We start from the raw sequence: 14,244 nt of genomic DNA on the forward strand, positions 1-14,244 counted from the left end.
CCTGCTGCAAGCTGCGCTGGCAAAGAAGGTGGCTGTAATTGAGGTCAGTCCAAGCAGATGCCTCAGGCCCCCCCTGTTGGGAGCACCCTGCCCCAGATATGCTGTGCCAACCCCTTCCTATTTGTGGGTTCCTGGGCCCATGTCTCAGCTTGATGCCAGTGGCGCAGGCATGGCAGAACTACATCTCCCATGATGCACCTGGACACAGCCCTCAGCTGTTCAGTAGCATTGTAGGAGAAGTGGGCGGCTAGGGTTATGGGGACAGGCAGCCATGCAGGCTGGAGAGGCACATCCAGTTGGAGCAAGGGTCCTGTGAAACGTGTACCTGAGCAAAGCCTGCTGGGACTGCTCCCACTGTGGTTGGGAGTTGCTTGCTGTCTGCGGCCCAGCTGATGAAGGAGGGAGTTGGTTCTGATTCGGAGGGGGGAGGTGTTAAGTGATGAGCCCAGAGGCACCGAGAATCTGCCAGGACTCCGTTCACATGCAAGGATCTCTTTGGGCATTGCCCGAGCAACAGGCAGTGAAGGGGACAGGGCTGCATGTGTGGCAGGGAAGCGTCTCATGTTGCTGCCCAGACTGCACTTGCTCTAGCTAAACAGAGAGCTGCAGGCTCCAGGCCTGTGGATCTGACACTACCCCAGGCCTGGTGCTAGCTGCACCACCTCGAAACCGAGATATGTTGTGTGACTCTTTGCTAATCAGGGAAGGAATAGAGTAGTCGATTAACTGATAAGCCAAAGCTTGTAGGTTAATGCTATAGACTACATGCATTCCTCCCTCCCCCCAACTGGTGTGTGGCCTGGCTCGCATTGAGTCTGGGACCTACCCCCACAATGGCTCTGCATCTAAAGTGTATTAGGAGCCAGGCGGCAGGCAGCCTGGCTCGTGCCAGGTCTGGGAGTTCAGATCCTGCCCTGGACAGGGGCTGCTGCCACCCCACACTGCTGCTTCTGCATAGGGCGACAGGCAGCTGGTCTGTGAGGGGAACTGGTTTTTAAACTGGCTCCCCTCATGGACCAGCTCCCACCTGGCACTCCACACTGCTGCTTCTGATACGGAGGCAGCTGCACAGAGGGGCAGGAGGCTCCTTGGGAGTGGGGCTGGAGGGCACCGACTGCTGGCTCCACTGCCGGGGACTATAGAATAGTCACGTAACCAATAAGAATTCATGAGGTTAATCGACTATTCAATTAACCGATATTTAATATCCTTACTGCTAATAATGCCTGTGGCCCTCCCAGCATCAGATGCCTGCTCCCACCCCCCAGTCCCTGCCCAATCCCCTTCTAGAAGTTACCAAATGAAAATAATACCTGGTTTAAAACAAACAAAATCAAGTACTCCTTCCTGCAATGCATGGTCAACCAGTGGAACTCCTTGCCAGAGGAAGTTGTGAAGGCCAGGACTTTAACAGGGTTCAGAAAAGAGCTAGATAAGTTAAAATAAATAAATTAATGGAGATTGCCTATCTCCTAGAACTGGAAGGGACCTTGAAGGTCATTGAGTCCAGTCCCCTGCCTTCACAGCAGGACTAAGTCCCATCCCTGACACATTTTGCCCCCAATCCCTAAATGGCCTCTGCAAGGATTGAACTCACAACCCTGGGTTTAGCAGGCCAATGCTCAAACCACTGAGCTATGCCGCCCCCCGTATGGAGACTAAATAAGTCCATCAATGGCTATTATCTGGGATGGTGTCCCTAGCCTCTGTTTGTCAGAAGCTGGGAATGGGTCCCAGGGGAGGGATCGCTTGACGGGTCCTAGTTCTGTTCACTCCCTCTGGGGGAGGCATGGTAGATGGGGCTTTGTAGGTGGGTGCGAAGATGGGGTCTCTGCCCCCAAAGGACTTAGCAGGGTGAGTGTTAGAGGAATGTGTGGAGTGGATGCGCAAGGTGGCGGGGTGGGGGCACATGGCTGGATGCTGAAGCCCTCCTTTCCTTTCCCTCTCCTGAGTCCCACATTGAAACATAGGACTGGTAGGGACCTCAAGAGGTCAACTAGTCCAGTCCCCTGCCAAGGGGGGCTGTCCTAACGGGTCACTAACCTGCTGGTGCCAGATGTGCTGCACCGAGGTGGAAGTGGCTTGACCAAGCACCCTTCACCCTGTCACTCGTTTGCAATAGTGCAACCCTGCGACCCCCCCCCCCAGCCAGTGCAGATAGGCCTTGTGGTTTGCACATGCTTGTGAGCAGACACCAGCATGGGGAGGACGTGGGGGGCAGGAGGGTTGGCTAGAGGCAGTCGGGCTGTGAGGCTGGTTTCTGTGACATGCTCCCTTGCCTATAGGGAGCTGGGCTGAGACCTAAAAGGGTTACAAGGAAGAGGGAAAAAGTTGCCGGGGGGGTTGTGGAATCTCCATTGCTGGAGATAGTTAAGAGCAGGCTGGACAGACACCTACCAGGGATGATCTAGACGGTGCTTGGTCCTGTTGTGGGGGCAGGGACTGGACTCGATGACCTCTCGAGATCCCTTCCGGCTCTAGTGTTCTATGATTCTGCCCCGCTCAAACAGCTGCTGCGACTGTCCCTCGGGCAGGCGGCTCCGTCTCGCAGCACCGGGTCTGTGCCACCCGCCGAGCGCCCGGCGTGCCGATGGGAGGAGGGTGGGACTAGTCCAGAGTCCGGGGCAGGCACGGTGGGCCAGGCCGTGACGAGTTAATGAGCTGACATGTCCCTTCCTCGCCGGGCAGGTCTCTCTGGGAGGGACGGCAGGAGACGGGATGGATGATCGGAAACCGCCCAACCAGGCCAAAGACTGTGAGGTGCCAGGTGAGTCTGAGGCAGTGAATGGAGCCAGACAGGGCATCGTTGGGGGCACCCATTGCAGCTGTGCTGGAGGCTGGTGGCTGCCCCAAGCCGGTGCCAGGGGCTGCATATGGCCTGACAGGAGTGCACTGGGCAAAGGGTTCGCCTTCTGGGGTCTCGTTGAGTTTGGGGGCACATGTCCCCACTTCCTTCCCACAGGAACAGCCAAGGGAGCCACATTTGACCTGGGGTTTCGGGGCTTTGTTACATGGGAATTGCCAGGTCTTATGCGGTCCCAGCTTACCTGACACACCTTCCCCTAAAGAGTCGGGTCAAGAGGTTAGAGCCCGGACTCCTGGGTTCTAGTCTCACTGGCAGTGCCTCAGTTACTCCATCCGAGCAATGGGTCTGAAGTTAGCCCAGCCCTGTCTCCAGGGGGCAGCGGTGAGCTGTGGGTGAAGAGCCTGGAGGGGCTGATGGAGGAACAATCCATGGCGTGTTGGAGACATGGCTGGTGAAGCAGGCAGCCCGCTAGGCATTACCCAGTCCTGATAGGGGCTCTGTGGGGCTGGGCTGTGTCCCGGGGGCTACCTGGGATGCCAGAGAGCTGTGGGGTGTGGTTACAGGGATTCCCCAACGGAGGGACAAGCCCCAGGAGCCCTGAAGGCACGAGGTGGTGCCTGTGCTGAGCCACGGCCCGGCTGGTGGCAGGGGCTGTCCTGTGCTGGCAGCGGGGGGTGATCGGTGTAGCAGTGGGGGGCACCGTTGCTGATGGGGCAGCTCTCCCGTTGCAGCCGACGGGGGCACGAGTTCAGAAGAGCGGGGCGGCGCGGAAGGAGACCCCCTGAAGCCCCCGGAAGGGGTCCCTGCTGCCCAGGAACCGGAAGCCAAGGAGCTGCCCCAGGCCTGCAGGTGCAAGCGGTTGGGGGATGGGACGCTCGTGATGCTGGGCGGGGCAGAGCCAGGGGTTGGGTGCTGTGATTTGGGGCAGGGGCTGGATGTGGGAAGTGGATCGTCCCACTTTGGGTATGGGGGGGAGGGTGCCACAGACAGGTCCAGCCTGGAGTTCAGGCCTCCGATCCCCTGTTTTGTAGGGAAGCCAAATGGATCTGTCCCGTTGGTGCTGGGACCCCAAAGCTCCGGGGGATGCTGGGACACCTCTGCCCCCGGGTGCAGGGGGACATGAAAGGAGCCCCCTGGCCTGTGCTTATTTGCTTTGGGGCCATGAGGGACAGGGGAGAGGGGAGTGTTCTGGAGGGGGAGGGGCATGTGTTTCTGGGGCCCCCTCCCCAGGCCCCACTGACTCTGCTCTCGTCTCCGCCCCAGCGCCCTGCCCAGGCGCTGCTGCGCCTTCTGCAACTGCGGCGAGCGGAGCCTGCATGGGCAGCGGGAGCTGCGGCGCTTCGAGCCGGCGCCCGACTGGGCCGAGCTTCCCTCCGGGCCGCCGGACAGGAGGGGCCCCGGTGAAGCCCAGGCCCCTGGGGACGACCTGTCCCTGATCGGCTTCTCGGAGCAGGTGTCGCCAGGAGAGCTCTTCGAGCCAACAGGTGAGCAGCGCGGGGTGAGCGTCTTCCTGCCTCGTGCACTGCAGCCCCTGCCCTAGGCTCTGCTGGTGCCCCCAGTAGCCCTCCCCAGCCACCTCTCTCCCATGCCGTCCCTGCCCTAGGCTCCCCACCCCCGGCTCTGTGGAGCCTCTGTTATCCTGCCCCCCATGCTGCTCCAGCCCTAGGCTCCCTCACCCCCTCGTTCTGCCAGTGCTCCCCCATCCTGGGGACACGGGTGCAAAGGCTGCTGTGAAGCTCAGGCATCTCTTTTCGGACGCTCTGTGCCCCTTGGGGCATCCCAAGACGTGTCTGTGGAGGACACTCCGCCTGCCAGGCAGAATTCTGGAAGGGGGACTCCTCCCTGAGCATGCCCCATTAACCCCTTGCCTCCCCTTACAGGGCACTGCTGGGCCCACCACTGGTGCGCGGCCTGGTCGGTGGGGGTGCAGCCGCAGACTGGATCCGGGCCGAGTGACGTGGGCAAAGCTGTTTTCTCAGGGATCTCGCAGGTGAGGGGGCTGCAGATGGGAAGGGGGGAGAGCCTGTGGGCCCCCTGGCATTGGGAGAGAGGTGACCGCTTGGGCTGTGCTCATGTTGGGTGTCTGGCTGAGCAGGGTCAACCTGGCATCCTCCCCCCCCCCTCCCCCGAGGAGAGACCTCTGAGGCGGGTTAGGGGCTTGGCACGACTCCTGGACAGACGCCCCCCGGGTGTTTGCGGTCACCTCCCTGACTATGCACAGCCAAGAGCTTCTCCTTCACTTCCTGGCCCAATCTGTCAGGCTGTGAATTTGTCCTGAGCCAGCTGCCGTGCCCCACCCCAGAGGGGGCTGCATCTCAGAGGAATCGTTGCCTCATGTGGCTTCATAGCTGTTAAGCAGCTGCTGCACCCCACCCCAGAGGCGGCTGCATATCAGGGCTGGTGGGTTCCCCGGCTGCGACAGTGGCTGTCCGTCCGTCTGCATCACTAATCGGGGGGGGGGGTCCTTGCTGCTTTCAGAAATGTGAACACTGTCAGAGGATGGGTGCTACCATTCAGTGCCACTCGGAGGGGTGTCCGCGGCACTACCACTTCCCGTGCGCAGCTGCCAGTGGCTCCTTCCAGTCCATGAAAACCCTCCGGCTCCTATGCCCGGAGCACGTGGCTGAGGCGGTGCAGATGGGTAGGTGCCACGGGGGTCTCTGAGCAGTGGGTGCCGTGAAGCACGAGGAAGGGCGGGGACGGGCTGCCTGGGGGCTGGTGGTGGTTGGGTGTGGATAAAGTGCACCTTAAGGGACCATGGGGAGTAGGGTCTAGTGGCTAGAGTGGGAGGGGCTGGGGCCAGGAGTCTAGGTTTTCTCCCAGCTCTGGGAAGGGAGTGGGGTTTAGTGGTAAGAGGGGGGGGGACTCTGAATCAGGAATCCTGGATTTGATCCCCGACACAGAGAGGAGTGGGGTTTAGTGGTTAGAGTAGGTGGGGGGAGGGGCAGGGAACCAGACTCCTGGGGGCTTTTCCTGGATCTAGCAGTGCTGTGCCGGTAGAGCTGGGGGACCGGGTGGATTTCGCTGTGAGATCCTGGAGGAGAGCTCTGGGTGGTGGGGCAGCAGGAGGACTGGTTTCTCTGACTCCCTGCCCCCACCCCCAGAGGACTCGCGATGCATGGTGTGCGACGGGCCTGGGGACTTGCGCGACCTGCTCTTCTGCACCAGCTGCGGGCTGCACTACCACGGCACCTGCCTGGACATCACCATCACGCCCCGCAAGCGCTCCGGTTGGCAGTGTCCCGAGTGCAAAGTCTGCCAAACATGCAGGTAGGTGGCCCTGTGTGACCTGCACTGGCCTGCCTGGTCTGGGGAGTGGGGGCTGGGATGGGCTCTCTCCCCAGCTCTGGGAGGGGAGTGGAGTCTAGTGGTTAGAGCGGGATGGGGCAGGACTCCTGGGTATTCTCCCCAGCTCTGGGAGGGGAGTGGAGTCTAGTGGTTAGAGTGGGATGGGGCAGGACTCCTGGGCTCTCTCCCCAGCTCTGGGAGGGGAGTGGAGTCTAGTGGTTAGAGCAGGGTGGGGCAGGACTCCTGGGTTCTCTCCCCAGCTCTGGGAGGGGAGTGGAGTCTAGTGGTTAGAGCGGGGTGGGGCAGGACTCCTGGGTTCTCTCCCCAGCTCTGGGAGGGGAGTGGAGTCTAGTGGTTAGAGCGGGGTGGGGCAGGACTCCTGGGTTCTCTCCCCAGCTCTGGGAGGGGACTGGGGTCTTGTGGGATAGAGTGTGTGTGTGCGGTGAGGGGGAGCAGGACTGGGAGTTCGGGCCCCTCGGTTTTCTCCTCAGTTGTGCTGCTTTGTCCTTGGGTGCCTCCATGTCTCTGGACCTGCTGGGAAGGTGCCCATGCCACGCCAGCCCTCTCCACAGGCTGTGGGTCTCGGGGGGGAGGCCGGGATGGTGCTGAGGGGCCTGGGGCTGGTCTGACGGCAGCCTGTTCCCCGCAGACAGCCCGGCGCGGACTCCATGATGCTGGTGTGCGAGGCCTGCGACAAGGGCTACCACACGTTCTGCTTGAAGCCGGCCATCGAGAGCCTTCCCACCGACTCCTGGAAGTGCAAGGTGGGCTCCACACCCACCCTGCCAGGTCGTCCCACAGAGCTGGGCCTGCTCGGCTTCACCCCATGCCAGCGTCCCAGCTGGAGTGTCTAGGGGAAGGGACAGGGACGTGTCCCCCCCCGTCTTTCCCACGCCTAATCGAGGGGGGAAGAAATCCCTGCACAGCACCAACCCTGAGCTAGCCAGTCGCCCATCCCTGCACTGGGGCCAGGTCAGAGCCGGGACCTGTAAGGCAGGGGTGGGCAAAAGGGCCTCCACGGGCTGGCTGTGGCCCACCAAGCTTGTTGAGCCAGCCCGCGGAGGCCCTGCTGCTCGCCTGCCACCAGGCTGTTTAGGGCCGGGGGACGTGCATGAAGTTTCCTCCCAGGAGCGCAGGGAGCTTAGAAGCACCATGAGCTCCTGGCAGGGCAGGAGACTTCACGTGCTCCCCCACCCCCAGACTATCCTGGCCCCGCCCCTTCCGCTTGAGGCCCCGCCCCTTCCGGTGTGGCCCCGGGGAAAAATTTCTGAAGCAGCCCCTGGGAAAAAATTCTTGGCCAGTCCCTGACCCTTGCAGCCAGGGTATAGCCAGGGCCCATAGAGAGGAAAGGCCCCATTCTCCACCCTGCTGAGCCAGCCAGTCCCCCCCGCTCCAGGGCCAGTGTCCCCTACGGGAAAGGTCGTGTGCCCCCCGTGCGGGCTGGCCCCCCCTGACTCGCTTCTCCCTCCAGAGCTGCCGGGTGTGCTCTGACTGCGGCTCGCGGCCCGCGGCGCTCGACCCCGGGTGCCACTGGTACGAGAACTACTCGGTGTGCGAGGGATGCCAACGCCAGCGGCAGCGGAGCACGGCCGGGGGCACCGATGCCGCGCGGTGCTGCCACAGCTGCCAGACGTGAGTTGCTCCTGGGTGCAGGAGGGTCAGGGCCCGGCCTGCCCAGTGCCACAGCTGCCGGGGAGGGGAGGTGGGTGTTGGAAGCGCTGGGGCTCAGGGAGTTTTCCAGCTGCTGCCCTGGTTTGGGAGCCCGGAGAGAGGGCTGGATCCCTCCTCCCCAGTCCTCAGCATCGCTGGCAGGGTCGGGGGCTCTCGGACACGCCTCACGTGGCTCATTCTCTACCCCCCCCAGGCTCATCCCCCCGGATGGCAGTGACACGGCAGGGGGTCCCACGTGCGTGGCTTGCCAAGCGCAACAGAAACATCCGCAGCCGGATGGGGCCGTGCCCCAGGAGGAGAGGCCCTTGGAGAGCGAAGCCAAACCATTAGGTGAGCGTCTGCCCCTCCCTGTGCTGGCCCCACAGCAGTGGGGATGCCCTGGCCTCGGCCTGGGCCTGTCAGAATTACCCCTGGGTGCCAGGAGTCTCTGGCTTCCTCTTCGCCACCAGCTGGGAGGAAGGAGCCCCGTGATGAGAGGCAAGGCATGATCCTCAGCCAACCCTTCCCCTCGGGCCTCAGTTTCTTCCCATTATAAGCAGGGGTTGTGTTTGCCTCTGTCTAGGTAGCTCTACCCCCCCGCCCCCACCCTGGGAGTGGCTGATGCTTGGGAGAGCCCGGGGAGGTGGGCAGGTGGGGTGTGGCGTTGAGGGACCCCCAGGCTGAGCCTGGCCCCTGTGGGAGGGGGTGGGGACTGGTGCTGCCTAGCAGGAGGCACTAGGTGGCGCTGCTCGGCCTGCAGTGGCTGGGCCCTGCGCTCGGGCCTGCTGATCCAGGGAGTGGGTGAGGTGGGGGGGAGGGGGGGGCCGCCTCCTGCTCCCCCAACCAGACTCCCTGCCCCGCAGGTCCCACCCCAAAGGGAGAGGAGACCGAGGAGGCGCCTGCCAAGGACGAGGTGACGGAGCTGACACCCCTCGAGACGGCCCCTGAACCACCAGCCCCGCCCCCTGCCGGTGAGGGGGTGCCCCACGGATGTCCCGGGGGGGGGAGGGTCTGTGGATTCTGACATTGTCTTGGGGGGGGAGGGGGCAGTGGGCTGAGGCTGCCCCAGAGCATTCTGGGAGTCAGGCCCTTCCCTTGGGAGGCTTTCAGCCACCCAGTGAAGTGGGGTGCGTGGGGGGGAGGTCCTGGGGAATCCGAGCGCCCCGAAAGTGACGCCCTCCTTGTTTCTCTCCCCAGACCCCGCTGCTGCGTCGCCCGCCTGCCCGGAGGAGCTGCCGCCAGGTGCCAAAGAGGAACCAGCCCCGGAGCAGCCAGCCGGACCCCCTGCCATCACCGCTACCCCGCTGGAGCCCGCGGGCAGCCCCCAGGCCCCCATGGAGAAGGAGTCTGCTGCTGCCTCCCCACCCCGGACAGAGACACCCCCCACAGCCCCTCCGGAGGCCAAGGAAGCCATGGAGTGCAGGGAGGAGGAGGAGGCAATGGAGACAGCAGGCGGCGAGGAGGGGTGCCCGGCCAGCCCTGTGGAGATGGACACTCTGCCCAGCCCAGGCCCAGCCCAGGAGGAGGAGGCGGCAGTGACCGGGTTGGAGCCGGCGGGGGACGAGGGGCGATGCTCTCCCCAGCTGAGCGAGGATGGGCTGGAGGAGAGCCGGGGGGCAGGAGACCCCGAGTCCAGCCAGACGCCGGTCAGCTTCTCCAGCGAGCCTAAAGGCTCCCCCATGCTGCTGGAGCCTGAGGAGCTGGGCCCAGCCACCCCGCTGGAGGCGTACGAGGCAGGCGGGAAGCTGCTGGAGCGTGGGGAGGAGGGGGGCCCCGAGCCTCCCGTCCTGCGGCCCCGCCCCACCCTCATCAAGTCGGACATTGTCAACGAGATCTCCAACCTGAGCCAGGGTGACACCAGCAGCAGCTTCCCCGGCTCGGAGCCGCTGCTGGGCTCTCCGGACCCCGAGGGCGGGGGCTCGCTCTCCATGGAGCTGGGCATGACGTCCACGGACATCAGCCTGCAGAGGGACGACGCCGGCTCCCTGCCCCACTGCACCGACTCGCTGGCCGAGACGGACGACTCGCTGCTCTTCGAGCCGGGCGCCGGAGCCAAGGGCGAGGGCGAGAAAGGGCGGCGGCGCAGCTCCCCGGGGCGCTCCCGTGTCAAGCAGGTAACTGGGGGGTGGGCTGGGGGTGGCAGGGGCACCAGGCAGGGGGTCGTCTCTCGGCCTCCGCTGCCATTGGGCCTGGCTCTTCGGTCCAGATAAATCTCTCTGGCGCTGGGCGCTCCTGCCAGCCCAGCCAAGTTGTGGGGCAGGGAGGGGGCCCTGGCTCCATCCCGAGCCATGCTGGGGCCCTGCCCCCACCTCCCCCCGCCCAGCTGTCAGCGCCATCCCCAGGTGGCTGTTTTGTGAAGGTGTTAACGGGCACTGGGGGGTGGGGTGTAGGGGAAATAGGGGCAGCCCCTGGCAGTCTCCCCGCGGCATGGGGGGATGCTGTGCCATCTCCTGGTGCCTCCCTGGGGGCTGCGCCGGCTGGAGCAGGTCCCGTGGCTCTGGGCTGCTTGGGCGTTGCTGTACCAGCCCCCTTCCCTTGGCCCTAGGGTCGCAGCAGCAGCTTCCCAGGGAGGAGGCGCCCCCGAGGCGGGACCCAGGGGGGCCGGGGCCGGGGCCGAGCTCGGCTGAAGTCAACCACCTCATCCATTGAGACCCTCGCGGTAAGGCTGGGCCGGGGGGAGGTGGCTGCATCCCAGAGTTGCCCCCCCACCGGCCCTTGGGAGCCGCTGCTGTGGGGCCTCCCACTCCCCTGGGTGGGATCTGTGGGGGCCCAGCCCTCTCCCGGTGTCAGGAGCATTGGGGTTGATGAGCGACCCCCTGGGGGTAAATCGGGAGCTGGGCCCTTCTGATTGGCTCCAACGACCCCCCCGCCCCCCCAGTGGCCCACACTCCGGGTAGTTTCTCTACCTTGGGTAGTCGTGGGATGGGTTGCGGGGGGTCCAGAGGCGAGCACTGACTCAGATCCCAGGCCAGGAAGAGAGGCCTCCGGGTGCTGGGTCTGACGAGCCCTGTGGTGGGTGGGTGGGTGGGGGGGCTGGCTGGGGTAAGAGGGGGTGCCTTGTAGGCTGGGGGGTGCTGCAGCGCAGGTATGGGCCCATTGTGCTGCTCTGCTTCCCTGCCCCAGTGTGTAAGCCACCCCCCCACCCTGCCTTCCAGGGAGGACCTAGTGCTCTCGGCTCTGCTCAGCCAGCTGGATTGGCACTGAGCGGCGTCCCCGGGGTGCCTGGCTCGGGGGGGTGACATGTTCTCACCCCGTCCTCTCCTGCTCCCCCAGCTGGCAGATATCGATAGCTCCCCCAGCAAGGACGATGATGATGATGAGGACGACACCATGCAGAACACCGTGGTGCTCTTCTCCAACACGGACAAGTTTGTCCTCATGCAGGTGGAGCAGCCGGGCCTCGGGCTCTGGACGGGGAGGGGAGGGGAGCAGCCCGGGTGGGGGAGGAGAGAAGCCGGGTTCCGGGTTTGGCCAGGAGGGTGAAGGGGGAAGGAGCCAGGTTCTGGGCTCGGCCGGAGGGGGAGGGGAGGAGCCAGGTTCCGCCTTTGGCCAGAGGGGTGAAGGGGGAAGGAGCCAGGTTCTGGGCTCGGCTGGAGGGGGAGGGGAGGAGCCAGGTTCTGGGCTCAGCTGGGTGGGGGAGGAGCCGAGTTCTGCATTTGGCCAGAGGGGTGAAGAGGGAAGGAGCCAGGTTCTGGGCTCGGCTGGGGGGGAGGGGAGGAGCCGGGTTCTGGGCTCGGCTGGGAGGGAGGGGAGGAGCCGGGTTCTGGGCTCAGCCGGGAAGGGAGGGGAGGAGCCGGGTTCTAGGCTCGGCTGGGGGGAGGGGAGGAGCCGGGTTCTGGGCTCGGCTGGGGGGAGCCGGGTTCTGGGCTTAGCCGGGAAGAGAGGGGAGGAGCTGGGTTCTGGGCTCAGCCAGGAAGGGAGGGGAGGAGCCGGGTTCTAGGCTCGGCTGGGGGGGAGGGGAGGAGCCGGGTTCTGGGCTCAGCCGGGAAGGGAGGGGAGGAGCCGGGTTCTGGGCTCGGCTCGGGGGGAGCCGGGTTCTGGGCTTAGCTGGGAAGAGAGGGGAGGAGCCGGGTTCTAGGCTCTGCTGGGCGGGAGAGGGGGAAGGAGCCAGGTTCTGAGCTTGGCCAGGGGGTTGGGCTGTGTGTATCTCCCCAGCCCCCCAACATCCGTCTCTCCCGGCAGGACATGTGTGTGGTGTGCGGCAGCTTTGGGCGCGGGGCAGAGGGGCATCTCCTGGCCTGCTCCCAGTGCTCCCAGTGCTACCACCCCTACTGCGTCAACAGCAAGGTAAGGCAGAGTGGGAGGTGCCAGATCCCGCAAGCTCCCCTGCACCCAGGTTCTCTGTCAGCTTCCATTTCACTTGGGCCTCCGTGCTGCTGGGCCCCCTGCAGCGAGAGCCCTGCATGGGGCTGGGTTCCCAAGCGCGGGCCCCACAGGCGGCGTGCCTGGGCCCTCTCTTCCCTCTCTGCCCCAGGAACCTGCTCTGAGCTGGGTGTGTCCTCTGTGCCATCGATCCTCCCCCTCCCCGTGCGGGGCCTGGCGGGGGCGGGTTCCCTCTTCCCTGCCCCTCACTGCGCCCGCCCCGCTGTGCCCCCCAGATCACCAAGGTGATGCTGCTGAAGGGCTGGCGCTGCGTGGAGTGCATCGTCTGCGAGGTGTGTGGGAAGGCCTCCGACCCCTCGCGCCTGCTGCTTTGTGACGACTGCGACATCAGCTACCACACCTACTGCCTGGACCCGCCGCTGCACACCGTGCCCAAGGGCGGCTGGAAGTGCAAGTGGTGAGAGCCGGGGCCCTGGCCAGACAGGAGCGGCGCCCCAGTCGAGTGAAGGGGGGAGCTGCTGGGCAGCCGCAGTGCTGGGCAGTTGTGGGGCTCGCAGAGGGCAGTGAGACCTGGGGGAGGGGTGGGGTGCGGCACGAGGGGGGCAGGGAGGGGCTGTGCCGGTGCTGACCCGTCTCTCTGGCAGGTGTGTGTGCTGCGTGCAGTGCGGGGCGGTCTCCCCCGGATTCCACTGCGAGTGGCAGAACAACTACACGCACTGCGCCCCCTGCGCCAGCCTCGTGGCCTGCCCCGTGTGCCGGGTGAAGTACGTGGAAGACGACCTGCTTATCCAGTGCAGGCACTGCGACCGGTGAGGCCCAGCCCCTTTTCTCCCCGCCGACACCCTGAGCTGGGGTTTGTCCCGGGAGTCCGGCCCCAGCCCCCTTCGTGCACTCTGGGCCTCAGCCCTGCGGCAGGTCCCTGGGTCTGGGAGCAGCCGCTAGGGATCCTGGGACAGCGTCCAGCGGAATATGCAAATGAGCGCCCCAGCTCTACTCGTCCCCGCTCCTTGGGCCGATGGGTGAGATTCGGCGTCCGAGCCACGGAGACGCCCAGGGCAGCGTTAGGTTCCAGAGTCGACGGCCCTCCCGAGAGCCGGGTGGTTTGTGCCTCCGGGCGCGGTCGTTTCAGGCTGTCTGTGGACCCTGACTCGGGGTTCTGCCGGGCGGGGGGGCGCCACGTGGGCTGCGCTGGCGGGGGGGTCTGACCAGAGTTGCTTGTACTGAGCTGGAGCCTGCAGAGCTCCTGTTTGGGGCTGGCCCCTGCCCCAACGGGTCACAGGAAGGGATGAGATCAGCTGGTTCCTCGGTGCCCCCAGCACAGGGAGCTGGGAGGGATCCCGGGGCGCTCGGGATCCACGTGGGGGCACCCTGCCCTCCGGGAGCAGCACAGCTCTGCCGCCCCGGCCCGATCCAGCGCCTCTGCTCGCCTGCATCAAAGGGCGTCCTGGAGCCAAGTGCGTCCCCGCGGTGCGCCCTGTCCACTACCTGACCCTCTTCCCCCAGGTGGCTCCATGCCCTGTGCAACAATCTCCTCACGGAGGAGGAGGTGGAGCAGGCGGCGGACGAGGGCTTCGACTGCAGCTCCTGCCAGCCCTACGTGGTCAAGCCAGTTGGTGCGTCCATGCCTCCCCTGCGCCGGGAGGCAGGTGCTGGGGCGGTGGGGAGGGGCTGGGCGGGGGGAGCGGTCCAGGAGCTCTGGGGACTTACCGCTGCCTGTTTCCCTCCCCAGTTCCGGTTGCCCCCCCGGAGATCATCCCGGTGAAGATGAAGGAGCCGGGTAAGCACGTGGGGGAGGCGACACTCGCTGCCCCATCGGCGTGGCAAGAGCCCCACACCCTAACCCCAAGGGGCTCTGGCTGAACCGGCCCTCAGCCCAGGGTGGGGTGAGGGGGAGGATCTGCCCTCTCCCAGCTGCCCAGCAGCCCCAAGTCCTGTCAATGCTTGGGATGGATGGAACGAGCCAGGCTCACTGGGGCTGTCTCCTTCCTGACGCCCAGAGAAGAGTGATGCCTAATGGTTAGGGCAGGGAGCCAGGACTCTGGTTCCGTTCCTGGCTCCTGGGGATGGGGAGCGTTGTGGGATTTCCTCGCCTTGAATTGCACCCGGCCCCAGTGGGATCGGACTGGCCCAAGGTTCCCCAGAGCCGGGAATAGAACCCAGGCCCCCTGACCCCCGGC

At 65.1% G+C, this 14,244-nt stretch overlaps 1 protein-coding gene across 1 annotated transcript in view; it reads left to right on the top strand.

Annotated features, from left to right (window-relative positions):
* KMT2D (lysine methyltransferase 2D) overlaps nt 1-14,244 on the top strand; it is a 48,193-nt gene that overhangs the window by 4,720 nt on the left and 29,229 nt on the right. The window contains 18 exon segments of the mRNA XM_075901976.1: nt 2,689-2,767; nt 3,538-3,655; nt 4,070-4,290; nt 4,687-4,796; nt 5,285-5,447; nt 5,911-6,076; nt 6,744-6,858; nt 7,566-7,726; nt 7,959-8,095; nt 8,608-8,715; nt 8,942-9,858; nt 10,290-10,403; nt 11,018-11,128; nt 11,927-12,031; nt 12,343-12,524; nt 12,712-12,876; nt 13,571-13,680; nt 13,797-13,844. Of these exon segments, the coding sequence (XP_075758091.1) occupies nt 2,719-2,767; nt 3,538-3,655; nt 4,070-4,290; nt 4,687-4,796; nt 5,285-5,447; nt 5,911-6,076; nt 6,744-6,858; nt 7,566-7,726; nt 7,959-8,095; nt 8,608-8,715; nt 8,942-9,858; nt 10,290-10,403; nt 11,018-11,128; nt 11,927-12,031; nt 12,343-12,524; nt 12,712-12,876; nt 13,571-13,680; nt 13,797-13,844 (3,100 nt within the window). The 5' untranslated portion in view covers nt 2,689-2,718.

This window comes from Pelodiscus sinensis, chromosome 19, assembly GCF_049634645.1.
Source record: "Pelodiscus sinensis isolate JC-2024 chromosome 19, ASM4963464v1, whole genome shotgun sequence".
Taxonomy (NCBI): Eukaryota; Metazoa; Chordata; order Testudines; family Trionychidae; genus Pelodiscus; species Pelodiscus sinensis.